We start from the raw sequence: 21,049 nt of genomic DNA, 5'->3' as shown, positions 1-21,049 counted from the left end.
GAAAGTTTCTTGTTTGTTTTTGTCTTGTAGTTAAATGTTTTTTCTCTTGCTCAGTTTTGTCCTTAACATTAGATGTATGATTTCTGATGAATCATTTTTTCTTCTTTTGGTTTTCCTTTCTTCTTCACTTAATGTGCTCTGTATTGATTAGTGACGGTTTCCTAAGACGCAACCTGAAAGTCTCTGGTGATGGGGTTTCAGCATTTTTCTCACTGAAGATCTTTCTGAAGGATATTTTTAAAGAATACTAATATTTTGCATTAATATTCTTGACATTCATTTACATTTATTTCTTCTTTTAAAATTATTTACTTCTTTTGGATTGAGACAGAGAAATTGAATGAGAAGTGGAAGATAGGAACTCAACCTGCAGCACTACTTCACTGCTTGTGAAGGTTTCCCTCTGTAGGTGGGGACTGAGGGCTTCAAACTACCACCCAATTGCTTTTTATTTGTTTTTCTTCCCATCTCCAAAACCATTTTGTTGAGGAAGTATTTATTACAGGGTTGTCACAGGGGTAGCTTTCCATAATTCCTGAAGATGGTTGTTAGTTAGTATACTTCATCTTTCACAAGCCATCCTCTTCCACTATCAAAGGGCACTAGATCCAAAACTACCACTTAGCATCCCTTCCCTTCCTCAGTCTCCAGGATTGGCTGTTATAGACCACAATCTATTGAAGTTTCACTCTGTCCTAGCCCTTGCTTTGTTTCTTAGTTTCTACTTTTGAGTAAGATTGTTCTCCTGGCATGTTTCAGATAATGATTCTTTCCAGTTCCATTCAAGATGTAGCAAAGGAGAAAACTTCATTGTTTCTTATATCTAAGTAGTATTTTTTTCATATATATATATATATATATATATAGTTACTATATATATATATAGTAACTTCCTTTACTGCTCATCTGTTATTGGACACAGGTTGTTTCTGTAATTTGGCTATACTAATAGCATTATGATGAACAGAGGTGTCTATAGATCACTTCGGGTGAGTATTTTTGTATTCTTCAAAAAGAAATCTAGTAGATAAAATGCTGGGTTATATGGTAGATCCACTTCTAATGTTTTGAGGAATCTCCAAACTGTTTTACAGAGTGATTCAACCAATTTACAACCCTTCCAACAGTGTATAATATAATTCTTTTCTCTGTATATCCTTGGTGGTACTTGCTTTTGTCCTCATTGTAGGATGTAGGCCACTTTCACAGAAGTAATGTAGTATCTCATTGTTGTCTTGACTTGTATGTTCATTGGCCATATGGATATCTTTGGTAAAGATTATATATTTTCCACTCTGTAGGCTGTCTTCCTATATTGGTGACAGCTCCTTTTTGTTTGTTTGGTTTTTTTTTTTTTGTAATTATTTATTTATTTATCTTCCCTTTTGTTGCCCTTGTTGTCTTTTTATTGTTGTTGTAGTTGATGTCGTCATTGTTGGATAGGACAGAGAGAAATGGAGAGAGGAGGGGAAGACAGAGAGGAGGAGAGAAAGACAGACACCTGCAGATCTGCTTCACCGCCTGTGAAGCGACTCCCCTGCAGGTGGGGAGCCGGGGGCTCGAACCGGGATCCTCATGCCAGTCCTTGTGCTTAGCGCCACCTGCGCTTAACCCGCTGCGCTACCGCCCGGCTCCCCACAGCTCCTTTTTGATGCATGTGGAAAGTTTTAATTTCTTTTATTTTTAAGTAAAGTATTATTTTTCTTATATCACATGTGAGTGAAATCATATGGTGTTTTATTTCCCTGTATGTCTTAATCTTTCATTTTAATAAGATAATGAAGATAGGATTGCAATTCAATTTAGAAACTGAGACAATTATATACCTTCTTATATGACTTTAGGCTTTTCCTAGATATGTTGCTCTTTGGAATCTCAGAACTAAAGTTCTATCTTTGAGAACTCTCTCTATATAAGGAACATTGTAGTCAAGCCTTGTCCCAGGGTCAGGGAAATGGCACAGTGATTTATACAACAGACTTCTATGCCTGAGATTCCGAGGTCCCCTATTCAATCCCCAGTACCACTAGAAGACACAGCTAGCTTGTATTTTCCCTTGACCTGTTGCTTTTTTGGTATCTTAGCACTAAAGTTATGTTTTTGAGAACTCTCTGTACCTAAGAAACATTTTAAATAACACCATGTTCCAGGCCTAGGGTGACAACACTGTGGTTTGCATTGTAGCCCTTGGTTCCTGAGGCTCTGAAGCTCCAGGTTCAGTATCCACTATCACCATAAATGAGAGCTGAGCATGCTCTGGTAAACAACAGCAATGATAACAACAACAAAACCAAGTTCCATTATCCTTTGCCTCTATTTTCTTTTTTAATTATATTTATTTTTTATTGGATAGAGACAGGCAGAAATTGAGAAGGGAAGGAGAGATAGAAAGGGATAAATACAGAAAGATGCTTGCAGCCCTACCTCACCACTCGTGAAGCTTTCCTTCTGCATGTGGGGACTGGTGGCTCAAATCTGGGTCCTTGTGCATTCTAACATGTGTGTTCAACTAGGTGTGCTACCACCCATCCTCTATTTGCTATTTTCTTTTAAAAATTTTTAATTGTCTTTGTTTATTGGATAGAGACAGCCAGAAATTGAGAGGAAAAGGGGAGATAGACAGGGAGAGAGAGAGAGACACCTACAGCCCTGCTTTCCCACTTGTGAAGCTTTCCCACTGCAGGTGGGGACCAGAGGCTTGAACCTGGGTTCTTGTGCATTGTAACATGTGTGCTCAACCAGGTGCTATTTTTGTGCCAAATGTGCTTAACCTGCTGCGTTACCACCTGACCCCCACCTTGCTGCTATTTTTAATGTCTACATTCTGTTCCTTTAATAATTAGTTCATTCCAGTAGTTGTGAAAAAATATTAGGTGTTTACATACTGACTTTTAATATTGACAAATTAGTCCAATTCACAATTACTTTTTGAAAATGTAGCTAGTGTAAGTTTGTTAAGAGTATGGGTTAGGGAAGTACTGAATAGAGAGAAAACTTTGAAAAGTTAAAGTTAAGATAGTGAGATGTAATAAAAGTTATAGGGAACACTGGATTGTTGTTTTTATTTATTTATTTATTTATTTATTTACTGTAATCCAAGGTGCACTCTCCTGGATCCTAATGAAAGATTCATAAAAACTATACATCCTTTGAGATATGAAGCACTGAGATTATAATAGCAGAATATATTATGAGTGACTTCTAAAAAAGATGCTGTTTGGCATAGATCATATTGTCAAAGCATTCACACAAATAATACCAACACAGGTGACGGGATCTATGCTAATTTACTTGTTAATTGTCACAACTAGAGAATATTCTCAAAAGTAGAAATCATTACCCTGTTTGTAGCTTTCCCTGTTGACCTCTTTCAGCAATGCCTACAATGTTTAGAAGTAGCGTAGTTTAGATAGACCCTATACATCGGTAACTTGACTACTGGCCCTTTAGTTACTCTTTCTATAGAAGATTCAATGAAACCTACAGAGAGAATCTCTTGTTGACAAGACTAAATCAGCTGAGGAGAAATAGGTTTTCTAATAAAAGACATCTTTTTGTGAACAAGCACTTAAAGGGTGTTTAATCAACGTACTGTGTCTGAACCTCTGGAGAGCTATAGTGATGAAGACATGCTCCATAAGTCATAGTCCTGTTTATAATGTCATTACAGGTTTTGTTCTCCTGAGCTCACATCCCAGAAACAGGCCTTCTAGAAGAGTAAATGGGAGAGAGGAACAATGTGACAGAATTTATCCTTCTGGGTCTCACTCAGGATCCTGAGTGGGGAAAAGCATTATTTGTCTTATTTCTACTCGTCTATGTGGTGACAATGTTGGGCAACCTGCTCATTGTGGTGACTGTATCTGCCAGCCCTGCCCTGGGCTCCCCCATGTACTTCTTCCTTGCCTACCTCTCACTCATGGATGCTGTTTACACCACAGCTGTTTCACCTAAAATGATCACTGACTTGCTCCGTGACAAGAAGACAATCTCCTTCTCAGCTTGCATGGGCCAGCTCTTTATAGAACATTTTTTTGGGGGTGCTGAGGTCTTCCTCCTAGTGATGATGGCCTATGACCGCTATGTGGCCATCTGTAAGCCACTCCACTATCTGACCATCATGAATCGAAAGGTTTGCATCCAGCTTTTGGTGGTGTCTTGGATCGGAGGATTTTTGCACTCTGTGGTTCAACTTCTCTTTGTGTACAGCCTCCCCTTTTGTGGCCCCAATGTCATTGACCACTTCATCTGTGACATGTATCCCTTACTGGAACTTGCCTGTACGGATACCTACTTTGTTGGCCTCGTTGTGGTTGCTGACGGTGGAGCCATCTGCATCGTCATCTTCACTCTTCTTCTCATCTCCTATGGGGTCATCCTAAATTCTCTCAAAACTCACAGTCAGGAAGGAAGACGCAAAGCCCTGTCTACCTGCATTTCTCACATCACAGTAGTGGTTCTCTTTTTTGTTCCTTGTATTTTCATGTATGTCAGACCTGTTTCCACCTTTTCCATTGATAAATCCATAACTGTGGTCTTTACTGTTATCACACCCATGCTGAATCCTCTAATATATACTTTGAGAAATTCTGAGATGAAAAGTGCTATGGAGAAACTCTGGCATAAAAAAATTAATTACAGGTAGACCAATAGTATGTTATCCACATTTCTCATGCTGGTTGCAAATTCTAAAACAAATATTATATGAATTCCAACTAAAGAAATTTTTTCAATTCAGTGGCGTCTATAGTCATTGGCTTACTTATTCAGAGATAAAAATATAGAACAAACTCTCTTTTAAGTTGAAATCAGTGTAATAGAGACATTCTGGATTATAAGAGCATAGGCCATTTTTTAATTACAAGAACTTTTTGTCAATTCAATTATACAAAGGTAGTAAATACAAAACAAACTCTTTTAGGTTAGAATTAGTGTAGTAAAGAAATTCTGGATGATAAGGGTGTAGGCCCTTTTCTCTTCCTTTTTAAAAAATTTTCTCTCTTTTGTTTTTTAATTTTCAAAAATATGCCATGACTTCTTAAATTTTTTTAAAATATTAATTTTATTTATTCCCTTTTGTTGCCCTTGTTGTAGTTATTATTGTTGTTGTCATTGTTGGATAGGACAGAGAGAAATGGAGAGAGGAGGGGAAGACAGAGAGGAAGAGAGAAAGATAGACACCTGCAGACCTGCTTCACCGCCTGTGAAGCGACTCCCCTGCAGGTGGGGAGCCAGGGTTCGAACCGGGATCCTTATGCCGGTCCTTGTGCTTTGCGCCACCTGCGCTTAACCCGCTGCGCTACAGCCCGACTCCCGACTTCTTCAATTTTTTAATATATTTATTTTATTATATTTATTTATTATTGGATAGAGACAGAAAGAAATTGAGAGTGGAGAGGGAGAGAAACAGAGACACTTGCAGCCCTGCTTCACCACTTGTCAAGCTTTCCCTCTGCAGGTGGGGACCAGCGGCTTGAACCTGGGTTCTTGTGCACTGTAATATGTGTGCTTAACCAGGTGCATCACCACCTGGCCCCTATTTTAATTTTTTTATTTTATTAATAAAAAGGACACACTGACAAAAAAAAAAACAACATAGGATAAGAAGGGTGCAACGCCACTCAATTCCCACCACCAGAACTCCATATCCCATCCCCTCCCCTGAGAGCTTTCCTATTCTTTAACCCTCTGGGAGTATGGACCCAGGGTCATTATGGGATGCAGAAGGTGGAAGGTCTGGCTTCTATAATTGCCTCACCGCTGAGCATGGGAATTGGCAGTTTGATTCATACTCCCAGACTGTCTCTTTTCCTAGTGGGGCAGGGCTCTTGGGAAGTGGGGCTCCAGAACACATTGGTGAGGTTGTATGACCAAAGAAGTCCAGTTGGCATCATGGTAGCATCTGGAACCTGGCTAAAAAAAAAAGTTAACATATAAAGCCAAACAAATTATTAACTTTTTATTTTTTACAAGGCACTGCTCAGTTCTGGCTTATGGTGGTGTGGGGAATTGAACCTGAGACTTTGGAGCCTCAGGCATGAGAATCTATTTTCATAACCAGTATACTATCTCCCTTTTCCCTAGGACACTTTATAATTATAACAAAAGTAAAAAAAAAACATAAAATATATATACAAATAACTTATCACATAGTAGCATTTAATGTAAATTCTGGTCCTTATCACTGAAACTGCCTGTGTTCTCCTTCGTGATGATAGTTGTTTGTTTCTACCTAGAGGAAGTCCCATGGCAAACCTGTGGTTAGTCAGTCAAACACATTGTGATGCTATATGTCAGAAAGCTTACAGTACATTTCTTTCTTTTTTTTTTTAGTCTTTTAAAAAATTTATTTATTTATTCCCTTTTGTTGCCCTTGTTGTTTTATTGTTGTCATCATTGTTGGAATGGATTGAGAGAAATGGAGAGGGGAGGGGAAGATGGAGAGGGGGAGGGAAAGATAGATACCTGCAGACCTGCTTCACAGCTTTTGAAGTGACCCACCTGCAGGTGGGGAGTCCGGGGCTTGAACAGGTATACTAACGCCAGTCTTTGCACTTTGCACCACCTGCGCTTAACCCACTGTGCTACCACCTGACTGCCACAGTATATTTCTTAAAGTTCTTATATTCCTTACTTTTGTTAAAACTATGCTTATATGGGAGTTATTATCCTATCAGAAGTGTTCATAAGATATCAAATAGTCTAGATACCTGTGAACAATTGATATAGTCATAAGGTTGATCATTTTTCTAAGTCTGGGTTTTTAGTCTGACTTCCTTATGTTTTTTTTTTGTTGTTGAAGTCCTTTTCATGATTGAATTGAGCACATTTTTATGATGATCAATTATTTCTTCACAACTTACATAAATTGTACATTGAAGCATTTTGCTTATCTTTTGCTCTTTGCTTTCCCATTGTTATTAGAGTGTTTTAGGAACACTACGTACTAATTCCTTCTTTTTGTGTGTGCTTCAAAGCAAATATTCTATGCATTGTATTTATTGCAATTTTTTTTTTACTACATGTGTATCATTCTAATGATGAACAGGGAATTGTAAATTGGTCAGACTTCTAAGTCTATATGTATAAGGTTAGGACTTCTATGTCTTAATAAATAAAACATTGTACGGTTGATGGCCTGGAAAATATAAAGGAATTTAGAAGAAGATTTCAAATACTCAGCTTCCAAAGTGTTGCTTTGTCAGAGGCCCTGTGAAGCAAACATTTTGAGTAAGGCATCATATACTAGATATAAATCTAGAAATGTAATTACACTCACTACTAGTGCATTTCTTTGTATCTGGTGTCTTAATTTGAAGGCCATCAAATGAACAAATGGAGAATAGGAACAGTGTGACCTCTTGAAGCTCACACGAAACTCTCAGGGTCAAAAAGTTCTCTTTATCACTTTTTTTTTTTTTTTTTTGCATAGCTACACTATCCCCATGGTGGTCAATCTTCTTATCTAGGTGACCAGCCTGGCCAGCCAATCACTGTACTTTTTTTTTTCTGATTTATCATTTATAGAATAGATATTGTCACTTCTATCTCCATTGCTCCCAAGATAATTGTAGAGTCACTCCATGAGAGAAAATATTTCCTTCCATCTGTACAAGAGTAATCTTTATAGATCATTTATTTCCTGGTAGTGAAAAGAGAAAAAACACAGTACAGACTCTTCTTTCTGTACAGTGGGGTCTGGGTAGGAAGCTAGGCTGTGTGTGTGTGTGTGTGTGTGTGTGTGTGTGTGTGTGTGTGTGTGTGTGTGAAAGCAACAGCTATATTGTTTTGAAAATCAAATGAGCATTAAGCATTTTGCTAGAAGATTGCCTTGTTTTATATCACCAAGCCTTCCTAACTCTCTGAAAACTCTGTATTCTTGGCTTAGGTGATAAATCAACTATGCCTTTGTTTATAATTGCTTTACAACAGTGATGTAGACATATACTACTTTTAAAGATCATCCTTCTTAAAGCACCTAGCATTACACATTTCTTAGCTGAGAAGTCAATACATGAAAACGATACTAATGCTTAAAATGTAGATATTTTGTCTTTATGCTGTACTCAAAGTAAAATTGGATTTATTGACTATCCTGTGCTGGATTTATTTACTATTTTAAAGCTTTGATTTTCACATTTACCTCATTATATAAGACATGGATTTTTAATATGGTTTGAGATAAAAATATACTTCTTTTTCTTTTGTGGATAACTAAAATTTCCCATAACAATTAAGTAACACTTTATTTTCCATTATGCTGTAATGCCACCACTTTTATATAAAATGTCTATATATTTATATTCCATTTTTATTTGATCCAAATATTAAAGTGTGATTAAACTAATTCAGTGTCTCAGATACTATTGTAATAAAAAATCATTACATATTTCAGGGGCTTAAAACTCCAGCAATCATATTATTTCATATGCCTTCAGTGGGTCAGGATTTGAAGAAAGATTAACTGTGTATTTTCTGACTTAGTTGCCTTTTGAGGTTGTAGTCTAAATTAACTTGGAAGGAAAATATTTCTTTACTCAGCATCTGTTGTCCAGGTTTGAGGGACTTGAAAATTTAGAACTAGAATAATGATATTCATTGAGGTAAAGAGGTGAGATTCTAATGTGACAGGATTTGTGACTGGATAAGGTAGATGGCACAGAGGATAGAATGTTGAAATCTCAAATACAAGGTTCTGAGTTTAATCCCTGTCATTACATATGCCTGGGTTATACCCTGGTTCTCTCTCTCTCTTTTCTCTCTCTCTCCTCCTCTCTTATAAATAAACAAATAAATCTTAAAAACAACCTGTTCAGATAGAATAAGGGTATCAGGTTTCATTTTCTCCATTGCTTCATTGTTAGACAGAAGACCACGTGAAGGTGGAATGGGGCAATGACTGTCTTTGAGTTTAGAAGTCTTCGAGGTTAGAGATCTCACCAGAAATAAACCCTTAATACTTTTGTCTTAGATGTCCATCCGTATGACCTGGAGGAGAACAGATGTTTGTTTAGGTTTCTAGGTTCAGTATTTTGTTATAGCAGTGCAGCTATTGTGATAGTGATAATGATAACCAAGTTGTCGATGATGATAAATATTATAGGCTTGGTGTTAGGGCACCAAACCTAGATTGTAGTGAATTAAAGCACCAAAATTTAATTCAGAAAGGTCCTATATCCTTATCTAATTATAAGCTATATTTAGTGGAACAGTAGAATAAAAATTCAGCAACATAACCACAAACAGTTTAATTCTTCATTCAAACATTTCTTCTAGGAATCTGAGTTAATCTGGGGAAATGGAAATACTCACTTTTTTTGAGATTACTGCAAATAGATTTTAAACTAAGACTCATTCCTTGGTAGCAGATTCCACTGTGATCCAATACCCATAAAGTTAACTGAAAGAAAAGAAAAGGCAATTGCATACAAATATAGACAGATAGTTGTAGAAATAATAGTTAACCGATATCTGTAACTTTGTTAAAACTTCTGTAGCTTAAAAAAGAGGGATTGGGGGTTCAGAACTCTAGTGGTAGGAATGGTATGGAATTATACCCCTTTTGACATATAATTGTCTAAATCAATATTAAGTCACTAATAAAAAAGAATATATTGACAAAAAACAAAAAAGTTAATTGAAAGTGAAAGAATGTTGACTTAAAGTTATCGATATGGCCAATACTTTAAAATATCATTAAGTGATGTATATCATTTCTTTTTTACTAATGGGGTTAATTCTTTACAATGTAGAAACTATCATATGAGTATAATTTCATTATGCAACAGGCCCCTGTACAGTTATATGTTTTGCAATTTATTCTCTCATCTCTAGAGTAAAATGATCATGATCTAGGATACTGAATGGTAGTATTTTAAGCGAGTCTTTGTTTCCAAAATATAAAAAAGAGAGAAAAGAAACACTGCATTGAAGGATCTCAGAAGATATTTTACAGATGTATAGAATGAATTTTGTGATATTCCCACATTATTTGTTTTGTTTATAAAAAAATATTAGAAACTGATTACTTCTGTGTGGGCAAAAAAAGAAAAGGTTAACACTCTTTCATTTACCTTTAAAGAACAGAATTCTTCAGGAAATGTTAAAAGATATATTTAATTATCATTTCTCATTGTCTTCATTTTCTATGCCAGGTTTCACTTGGAAAACAATGTGCTTATTGAACTAGTTATATATAATCAATATAACCAAAGCAATGTCTTCTGCTAAAAATTTCTCTCTTATAAATGAGCATATCAGCTGTTCCATGAGCATATCAGCTGTTCCAAGAAAACTTGAATTCTTATTCTACATATACCAGTAACTAAATGTGTGATTTTTTTTTAATTTAAGAAAGGATTAATTAACAAAACCATAGGGTAGGAGGGGTACAACTCCACACAATTCCCACCACCCAATCTCCATATCCCACCCCCTCCCCTGATAGCTTTCCCATTCTCTAGCCCTCTGGGAGCATGGACCCAGGCTCATTGTGGGTTGCAGAAGGTAGAAGGTCTGGCTTCTGTAATTGCTTCCCCGCTGAACATGGGCATTGACTGGTCGGTCCATACTCCCAGTCTGCCTCTCTCTTTCCCTAGTAGGGTGTGTCTCTGGGGAAGCTGAGCTCCAGGACACATTGGTGGGGTCTTCAGTCCAGGGAAGCCTGGCCAGCATCCTGATGGCATCTGGAACCTGGTGACTGAAAAGAGAGTTAACATACAAAGCCAAACAAATTGTTGAGCAATCATGGATCCCAAGCTTGGAATAGTGGAGAGGAAGTATTAGGGAGGTACTCACTGCAAGCTCTAGTGTACTTCTGGTTTCAGGTATATATTTTGCAGTAGTTTATAGATACGTGTGAAGATAGGCTCTCTCTCACAGAAACTGGTGTATATCTAGGTTTTGGGACTTTGTTAGAAAGTGAACCACCTGAGATGAAATTAGAGTATACTATGAAAGGAAAGGTCTCACCCAATTAATGAAGCTGAAGGGTTGTCATTCCTCATGTGAAGTCTCTGGACACAGTCTGAAGTGAAGCATGTTGAGGTGGCAATCGTTGTGTTGGTTAGGTTGCGATCGGCGAATGCAATATTATTTGATATGGATTGGGAGAGGCATACGAGAAAGTGGGCCCTATCCAAGGGTTCCAGGACTGGGGGAAGTAGGGCTTCTATAGTGGAGATGTGAGGTTCCTGCTGTCTTAGGGTTCGAAAAGACAATCAATAGTTAATGTTATCATCACACTATTTGGTAATTGGGTTAACTTTGAAATGTCCTTTTGTTATGGTTTGCTGTACAGTACCCAGTGTCTTGTATATAGCTGTGCTATTGGATGCTTCTGATCTACTTGGTCTAGGACATAGTATTGGAAGTTCTTGCCATAGCAATCAGGCAAGAGAAAGAAATCAAAGGAATACAGATTGGAAGGGAAGAAGTCAAGCTCTCACTATTTGCAGATGATATGATAGTATACATAGAAAAACCTAAAGAATCCATCAGAAAATTACTGGAAGTTATTAGGCAATATAGCAAGGTATCAGGCTACAAAATCAATGTACAAAAATCAGTGGCATTTCTTTATGCAAACACTAAATCTGAAGAAGAAGACATCCATAAATCACTCCCATTTACTGTTTCAGCAAAATCAGTCAAATACCTAGGAATAAAGTTGACCAAAGAAGTGAAAGACTTGTATGCTGAAAACTATGAGTCGCTACTCAAGGAAATAGAAACTGATACCAAGAAATGGAAAGATATCCCATGCTCATGGATTGAAAGAATAAATATCATCAAAATGACTATTCTCCCCAGAGCCATATACAAATTTTATGCAATACCCATCAAAGTTCCATCAAGCTTCTTTAAGAGAATAGAACAAACACTACAATCATTTATCTGGAACCTGAAAACTCCTAGAATTGCCAAAACCATTTTAAGGAAAAGAAACAGAAATGGAGGCATCACACTCCAGACCTTAAACTATATTATAAAGCCATCATCATCAAAACAGCATGGTACTGGAACAAAAATAGGCACACAGACCAGTGATTTTTTAATGTTTTATTTCTTCCTTCACATTTTCTTCACAAGTAGAATAAATGGAATTATTTAGGTACTCCCCAATAATCTATTCAATTATTAATGTACAATATTTTAAATTATTCATTTAAAGATCAAACTGTGCTCTTCATGTGCTTGAATTGCCAGAAAACACTTGCTACTAAAATAATGCAAAATAAAATTATTATTTAAGTTGAAGTAATAGTTAAACATTTTTTCCAGAGACTTCTGGCCCTGGAGAACTTTTACATTGACAGGAAAACTGTGAAATTGAAAGATTAGAATTTGGCTCTTAGTTTTACCACTTAATAGTTTGGCCATCCTGACAAGGAAATATACTATTGTAAGTTTCAGTCTTTCTATCTATAAATTGTAAATGATATGCTTATCTTGTAGGGTTATTTTGAGTTTAAATATAAAGTAGGATTGGTAATAATAAAATTTCAACATATAACATTTATTTATTTATTTACCTATTTATTTATATTGCCACCAGAGGTATTGCTGGGGCATATGCACAAAGACCCCAGTTGGAGCCCCTACTCCTCATCTGCAGGGGGAATACTTCACTAGTAGTGAAATGGATTTACCGGTGTCTTTCTCTTCCTATCTCTCCCTCCTCTCTCAATTTCTTTCTGACTTATCCAATTAAATAGATAACAAAAAAAAAAAAGGAAAAATTGGGCATGGTGTTGGATTCATAGTGTCAGTACTTAGCCCCAGCAATACTTCTGGTGGCACATTTTACCTGGTACAGTTATCTCCCAGCACTGATACTACTTTTTAATAGTGGATATAGTACAGATAAGTAAGTTACTAAGAAAATAAATGGACAACACCAATTATAATTCTCTTGAGAAAGGAGATGGCATATACTCCAAGGTGAAGCTGACATTTTTCAAATTCCCAATTGTTTTCCCAGTCATTTCTTATGCTACCTTGAGTCAGCATGAGAAGTAGTCTCTTGAACACCTTTTTGAAGGATGGGTGTTAAAGGACAATCCTGTTAACTACCTTGGTAAGTATTTTCCTGGCAGGTGATTAGAGGACCAAGGTCAAGATCAAGACAAGCTTTATTGTTACCTGAAATAATAATAGCTGTTTACCTTTCACATAGAATTTTAAGTTACTAAATAATTGACATCTCTTAAAAGGAAATGTGACTTGGTTTTTTCTTTTTTTTTTAATTACTTTGTAATACTTCCAAGACCAGAAAAGTAGAAAAAGAATTGAGAGAATGTTATTGGAAAATTAAAAGCATATTAAAATGTTTTAATGACTATCTTTTCTGTAATTATACATGATAGGTTAAGATAGAAGATAAAAAACAATAGCTTCAATATCATCATAAGCATATCAAATATCTATTTCTGTATTTATTTTGTGCTTTATGAGTGAAAATATTATATTACTTTTTAACAATAAACTAAATGAGTACATTTCTACTAAATTGGAAGATTTTGGAGAAAATGTTCCTTTTTTCCTGGGGGAAAGAACAGAATCTTCTTTTTTTTAATTTATTTATTTATAAATGGATGTATTAACAAGAGCATAAGATAAGAGGTGTATAATTTCATTTAATTCCCACCACCAGAACTCCATATCTAATCCCCTTCCTTGAAAGCTTTTTTATTCTTTGTCCCTCTGGGAATATGGACCCAGATCATTATGAGGTTTAGAAGATGGAATGTCTGGCTTATGTAATTTCTTCCCCACTGAACATGGGCATTGACAGGTCAATCCATACTCCAGGCTGTTTCTCTCTTTCCTTAATGGGGGAGGGATCTGGGGAGGCAGGGCTCCAAGACATATTGGTGGGATCATCTGCCCAGGGAAGTCAGGTTGGCATCATAATAGCATCAGGAACCTGGTGGCTGAAAAAGAGTGAAGATATAAGGCAGAACAATTTGTTGACTAATCATGAACCTAAAGACAAGATTATTGCAGAAAGATTTATTAAAGCAATTCTTCAGACCCAAAATGAAGTACCTAGACCTGCTGAGAAGGCTGACATAAGATGTCTGAGTGCTGAACCCTGTCCTTGGTTTATATATGTAAATCATATGCACAGAAAACGTACTTAATTGTGCCTTAAAAAAAAGATATCTAGTTAGTTCCTGAGATTTTTCCTTTAACTGCAAAAGGTTGCTTTTAAAAATAAATTTCACTAAAAAGCTGCACCTAACTTCAAAGCAGTCTTTGGATTTTATAGTATTGATTAGAGTTATCTGAGTTTGGGAAGTTGTAAACACCAGATATTATTCAAATCTCTGATTCTGAAACTATCCCTATATATGAAGGTACGGTCAGGGTGTTATCTCATGATTCATAGAGGCAGAGACAAATTGAGGGTGAATAGAGAGGGTTAAAGAGACACCTGCAGGACTACTTTACAGCTGATCAGACTTCACTGCCCTGATGACCAAGTGCTTGAACTGAAGTCTTTGCACTCAGTGCACTGGTGACCAGGTGTACCACCACCAAGCCCCTAAATGTTGTCTTCTTAGTGCCCCGGGATTCTTAAAAATAAGAAAAAATCCCATTGTTTTTGGCTTCAAAACCCTTTAGGTTTCCAAGCCAGAGCAAAGATAGACATTTACTAATGTATTTAAGGGTAGAATTTTGGATCAGAACAACAGCATATTCTGGAAGGGATTACCATGTGTGACCCAAGTTCTGGCTATGACACCATAGGGAATACTGCTGCTGTACCTAGGTCGTTCTGGTTCTGGAATGTTTCTCCCTCTCTCTGAATGAAAATTAATATATATATTAATTATATATTATATAATTATATACTATAATTATATACAATAGACATAGGAAAATGTTAACATTTCTGATTGATTTTGCTGTCTTATGAGCTCACTGTACCAAGAAGCTCTCTAACAAGAGATATTCTAGCTACTTCTAATATATATTGAAGGAGTTCATCATCCAAGAAACTGAATTTGAAAGATTCCAAACTTGATTAGTTCTTACAAATTTAAAAATTAACACATTTCTGTTCCTTTGGCACCCTGTAATTATGTGATTAAAATGTTTCATGTTTGTGTGAGCCTCTACCCCTTTTATCCTACCCCCCCAAAAAAGGAAAAAAAATTCTCATCACCAATTATTACTTTTATAGGTGGGCTTCACATTTTTGGATTCATCACTGTCATAAAAAAGAAAGAAGACAGGATGAATGTGACTGAGTTCGTTCTACTGGGACTGACCCAAGACCCTCAGATAAAGATACTTTTATTTGTGGTCTTACTTATCATCTATATTGCCACAGTCTCTGGAAACCTGCTCATTGTGGTTACTATAATCTGCAGCCAGACTTTGAACTCCCCAATGTACTTCTTCCTGGCCTTCCTGTCTTTGATCGATGCATGTTATTCCTCTTCCATAAGCCCTAAAATACTAGCTGACATGTTCACTAACTCAAAAGTTGTCTCTTTCAATGGTTGCATAATACAGCTCTTCATTGAACATTTTCTTGGTGGTTCAGAGATTGTCCTTCTGGTGGTCATGGCCTATGACCGCTATGTGGCCATCTGTAGACCTTTGCACTATGTGACCATCATGAACCAGCGCATATGCCTCATCCTGGTGGGGGTGTGTTGGATGGTGGGTTTTCTTCACTCTTTTGGACAGGTTCTAGTGACATTTTGGCTCCCTTTCTGTGGTCCCAATATTATGGATCACTTCATGTGTGACATTATCCACTTGCTGCAACTTGCCTGTACTGATACTTTCTTTGTTGGCCTCTTGGTTGCTGCAAATGGTGGGGTAATTGCTTTAGTCACCTTTCTTATGTTATTGGTCTCTTATGTGGTCATCCTATATTCTTTGAAAGCTCACAGCTCAGCAGGGAGAAAGAAGGCCCTCTCTACCTGCAGTTCCCACATCACAGTTGTGGTGCTGTTCTTTGTGCCCTGTATTTATATGTATTTGCGACCAGCTACAACTTTTCCCATAGATAAAGCCATGACAGTGTTCTATACTCTTATCACTCCCATGTTAAATCCAGTTATCTACACAGTGAGGAATGCAGAAGTTAAAAATGCTATTAGAATATTATTAAGCAGGAAGGCAATATCTGCCAATACATAATGCAATAAGATTTTATTTTCAGAATGATATTTATGAGGCTTTATTTTGCTTTGTTTTCTTATAATCCCCTCTTGAACCAGTCATGAGACACAAAACTCTACAGAGCAATTACTATTGATCATTTCTATTGTACAGATGAAGGAAAATAAAGTCCAGTATGCTAACATATGAGTTCAGTGTCAAATATCTGGACAGTGTCAGTTACTGTCCAGATACACACTACTGTATATTCAATTATATTCTTTTGAAATACCTTAAATATTTTGACAAAAGACAATATTTATATGGCAATATCTCTCATAGTAAATTGACATATTGCTTCCCTAATTGTAGAATTCAGTAATATGCTTGTGTATAGAAGTGGTTGGTACTTACCAATCTGTTTTGTTTACTGTGCTCTAAGACTTGTAGAATATCGTGTGAAAAGAAAACACCTGATTATTCTATCTGCAAAATCTTATATTCAGAATACTTACAATAGATTGAGTTTCAATTGAATGAAAGTTATTAGTAATAATACAATTGAGTTGTATTTAAACTTATGAGAAATTTCCAAATATCTTTACAGTCTCCAACATTTTATAAAACAGATTTCAGTCTTGTTTATTTGTAAACAAAACATGAAGGATCATCAATGTTACATAACAGATCATAGAACATGTAAGTCAGGACTGATCTTAGTAATTCGTACTCTACATTCTATTAGCTATTAACAAAGCCAGGCTCTATGGGGAATATAATGGCATATGACTCAGGATTTAAAAATATTTTTACTTCCCTGTTCAGAGATACCCACTACACCACCCTCCTAAGTCATAGGTATGCACCAAAAAATAACTTTCTAAATAGCATAGGTACACCAGGTTAAGCACACATGATATGAAGCCCACGCAAGGATCTGGGTTTGATCCCCCACTACACACCTGTAGCAGTGAAGCAGGTCTGCAGGTGTCTCTCTGTCTCTCTCCCTCTGTCTCCCCCTTCCTTTTCAATTTCTCCCTGTCCTATAAAATAAAATAGAAAAAATGGCCGGTAGGAGCAGTGGATTCATAGTGCCAGCACTGAATGCCAGCAATAACTCTGGAGGCTAATAAATAAGTACATATTAAAAATAAGTTAAATTTAAAAAATAATTATTCATTTTATTACTTGATAAGACAATCGAAAGAGATGAGGGTGTGGAGGAGAGAAGGAAAGAGAGACACTTGCATCACTGCTTCACTGCTCCACTGCTCCTCAAGCTTCCTCCTCACAACAGGTAGGCCCACGGACTTGAATCTGGGTCTTCACATGTACTTATTAATATATTTGGTTTTTTATATTTATTTATTTATTTATTTATTTTCTCTTTTGTTGCCCTTGTTTTTTTTTTAATTGTTGTTGTAGTTATTGATGTCATCATTGTTAGATAGGGCAGAGAGAAATGGAGAGAGGAGGGGAAGAGAAAGACACCTGCAGACGTGCTTCACCACCTATGAAGTGACTCCCCTGCAGGTAGGGAGCTGGGGGCTGTAACTGGGATCTTTACACTGGTCCTTGTGCTTTGCACTACATGCGCTTAACCCATTGTGCTACTGCGGGACTCCCAGTATATTTGTTTTTAAAACACATAATATATATATTGCAGGAAGGTAAACCAAAGAACTCCGCATACATCCTGCACCTGGGATAGAAGTAGGAGCTTCAGGTATTCAAGTTCTGTATTTTACCAGCTGAAATATTTCCTGACCCCGAAAAAGTATATATATATATATTTTTTTAATTTCTTTATTGGGGAATTAATGTTTTACATTTGACAGTAAATACAATAGTTTGAACATGCATAACATTTCCCAGTTTTCCATATAACAATACAACCCCCACTAAGTCCTCTGTCATTCTTTTTGGATCTGTATTCTCCCACCCCCCCCCCCCCCGCCAACACACACCCCAGAGTCTTTTACTTTGGTGCAACACACCAATTCCAGTTCAAGTTCTACTTGTGTTTGCCCTTCCCTTCCCTCCCTTCCCCTCCTCTCCCCTCCCCTCCCTTCCCCTTCCCTTTCCCTTTCCCTTTCCCTTTCCCTTTCCCTTTCCCTTTCCCTTTCCCTTTCCCTTTCACTTCCCCTTTCCCTTCCCCTTCCCCTTCCCCTTCCCTTCCCTTCCCTTCCCTTCCCTTCCCTTCCCTTCCCTTCCCTTCCCTTCCCTTCCCTTCCCTTCCCTTCCCTTCCCTTCCCTTCCCTTCCCTCCCCTTTCCCTTCCCTTCCCTTCCCTTCCCTTGTCCTGCCTTTCCATTCCCTTTCCCTTCCCCTTCCCTTCCCTTCCCTTCCCTTCCCTTCCCTTCCCTTCCCTTCCCTTCCCTCCCCTCCCCTTTCCCTTTCCCTTTCCCTTTCCCTTTCCCTTTCCCTTTCCCTTTCCCTTTCCCTTTCCCTTTCCCTTTCACTTCCCCTTTCCCTTCCCCTTCCCCTTCCCCTTCCCTTCCCTTCCCTTCCCTTCCCTTCCCTTCCCTTCCCTTCCCTTCCCTTCCCTTCCCTTCCCTTCCCTTCCCTTCCCTTCCCTTCCCTTCCCTCCCCTTTCCCTTCCCTTCCCTTCCCTTCCCTTGTCCTGCCTTTCCATTCCCTTTCCCTTCCCCTTCCCTTCCCTTCCCTTCCCTTCCCTTCCCTTCCCTTCCCTTCCCTTCCCTTCCCTTCCCTTCCCTTCCCTTCCCTCCCCTCCCCTTTCCCTTTCCCTTTCCCTTTCCCTTTCCCTTTCCCTTTCCCTTCCCTTCCCTTCCCTTGTCCTGCCTTTCCATTCCCTTTCCCTTCCCCTTCCCTTCCCTTCCCTTCCCTTCCCTTCCCTTCCCTTCCCTTCCCTTCCCTTCCCTTCCCTTCCCTTCCCTTCCCTTCCCTCCCCTCCCCTCCCCTCCCCTTCCCATTTCTTTTCTCTTTCTTTCTCTCTTTGTTTTGCCATCAGCATTAACATTGAGGCTTCCTGTCTGCATTACCAGTTCACCACTGCAATTCTCCCCCCGCAACTTGTTTTTCTTTAATAGGATAGAGAGAAATTGAGAGGAGAGGAAAAGGTAGAGAGAAAGAGATACTTGGAATACTGCTTCACTACTTGTGAAGTTACTTCCCTGTAGGTGGGAACCAGGAGCTTGTACCAAGGTTCTTGCATGTGGGCGACACGTGTAGTTTTCTGGGTGCACCAAATGCATGGCCCCTCTGGATTTTTAAAATTTTAAAAAAAAAAAAATTTATTTATTCCCTTTTGTTGCCCTTATTGTTTTATTGTTGTAGTTATTATCGTTGTTGATGTCATCATTGTTGGATAGGACAGAGAAATGGAGAGAAGAGGGCAAGACAGAGGGGGAGAGATAGACACCTGCAGACCTGCTTCACCACCTGTGAAGCGACTCCCCTGCAGGTGGGAAGTGGGGGGTTCCAACCGGGATCCTTACACTGGTCCTTGCACTTGGCGCCACATGCGCTTAACCTGCTGCACTACCCCCTGACACCCTTCTCCTCTGGGTTTTTAAAAAATATTTCTTTATTTTTCAAGACAAACTTATGAGCTAGGCTTTTATATGCTTATGTTTTCTCAACTGAGATGAATTAAAATTTCAGTAGGTTGATAAGCAATCATTGTGTGCTGTAGCATATGTCTGCCTTAAGAGGTTGTTTTGAGAATTTCAGACATATATTAATTGAGAACAAGCTGTACTTGATTGTGCCCATTAATGTCTTTGCTATTGAATGTGATTTACTCTGCTTTTAGACTGCTATATTCTCACGTAATTTTCCTACATGATTTCAGAACTTGCTATGAATACAGAAAGCACAGGAAGAATCATGTGCAAAAACTTTTTCTCTAGAGCACGATTCCTCAGTGAATTTACTTTTGAACATGTAACCTTGGGGATCCCTGCTCTTAAACAAATTAGTGGAATGGTTTATTGTTCTTTGTTTATTAATTGCCCGGTCGCGAGTTCCTTTGCTTGGCAGATTTCTTCGAGGGTATTGCTGTTAACATCTAGATAGAAATTGAGAAGCATTACCTTATTAGAAAGGAACCAGATTAAAAAATATCTTAGAGGTGTTTTTAAAGACCACCCATGTCTTTGATTATTCATTCTATACACTGTTGAATTAAAATGTTATCAAAATTGATATTCAGTATCTACTAAATGTAATTAAAAGTAAAAGTTGATTTCAAGTACAATTTTACAATTAGATGAATCATTAGTCAGATCAACTGTACATTCTTGATGTGAACTCGGTGTAATTCAAAGCCAAACAGTAAAATTCATGAAATTTGAAGTTCTTTGTCCTTTTATAGACATTGAGTGCACTTCCAGGTACAGTGACAAAGTGTGCTCTGTTCTCTGCAGTCAGACCTGGGTTGATGTGGTGATAGTCTTGACTTTAGCAAATTCAATTTTCATTTTCCAGGACCAAAGATAGAACTGCAGAAGTCTAATTTTGAGACAAGCAATCTAAGAGGATAAAAGAAAAAAGGTAAGGGGGGCGCAGGGTGGTGCAGGAAGCCCCTGATGCTTACTGTCAGGGTGAAATCTTCACAAGCAATGCTGCTTCTCTCTTTCTCTCTCTCTCTCTCTCTCCCTCCCCCTTCGTCTCTCTCTTCCCTTCCCTACCTCCCTTCCTCTTAATTTCTCTCTTTTCTAGCAAATAAAATGAAGTTTTTTTTTAATTAAAATAAAGGGAAATCAAGGTAAAATATTAAAAATAACCTTCATTTAATGAGAATAAGGCATCATTGTTTTCCTTGCAGTGAAGTGTGACTTTTCCTAAAAAGAGATGCCAATGTATATGTACAATGTATATGTCATTATAATTATCCTTGATACTATCGACACAGCACATTTCAGTGAATTCTGCCAATGTGAATTTACATGTACTACACATAACAT

General features: G+C 37.6%; 2 protein-coding genes across 2 annotated transcripts; both read left to right on the top strand.

The window, feature by feature from the left end:
• Window positions 1–3,715: 3,715 nt before the first annotated feature.
• LOC103109979 (olfactory receptor 4A15-like) lies at window positions 3,716–4,645 on the top strand. Its single transcript, XM_007519121.2, has one exon. It carries the CDS (start codon window positions 3,722–3,724, stop codon window positions 4,643–4,645), a length of 924 nt encoding a protein of 307 aa, XP_007519183.1. The 5' UTR covers window positions 3,716–3,721.
• Window positions 4,646–15,228: 10,583 nt separating this feature from the next.
• Window positions 15,229–16,161, top strand: LOC103109978 (olfactory receptor 4C46-like). Its single transcript, XM_007519120.2, has one exon. It carries the CDS (start codon window positions 15,244–15,246, stop codon window positions 16,159–16,161), a length of 918 nt encoding a protein of 305 aa, XP_007519182.1. The 5' UTR covers window positions 15,229–15,243.
• The last annotated feature ends 4,888 nt before the right edge of the window (window positions 16,162–21,049 follow it).

The sequence above is a fragment of the Erinaceus europaeus genome, chromosome 17, assembly GCF_950295315.1.
Source record: "Erinaceus europaeus chromosome 17, mEriEur2.1, whole genome shotgun sequence".
In the NCBI taxonomy this organism is placed as follows: domain Eukaryota; kingdom Metazoa; phylum Chordata; class Mammalia; order Eulipotyphla; family Erinaceidae; genus Erinaceus; species Erinaceus europaeus.
The sequence above is the reverse complement of the archived record's forward strand: the minus strand, read 5'-3'. Positions and strand labels throughout refer to the sequence as shown.

Excerpts from the sequence above, each read along its gene's own strand:
- LOC103109979 (XM_007519121.2), top strand. The coding sequence starts at position 3,722 with ATGGGAGAGAGGAACAATGTGACAGAATTTATCCTTCTGGGTCTCACT.
- LOC103109978 (XM_007519120.2), top strand. The coding sequence starts at position 15,244 with ATGAATGTGACTGAGTTCGTTCTACTGGGACTGACCCAAGACCCTCAG.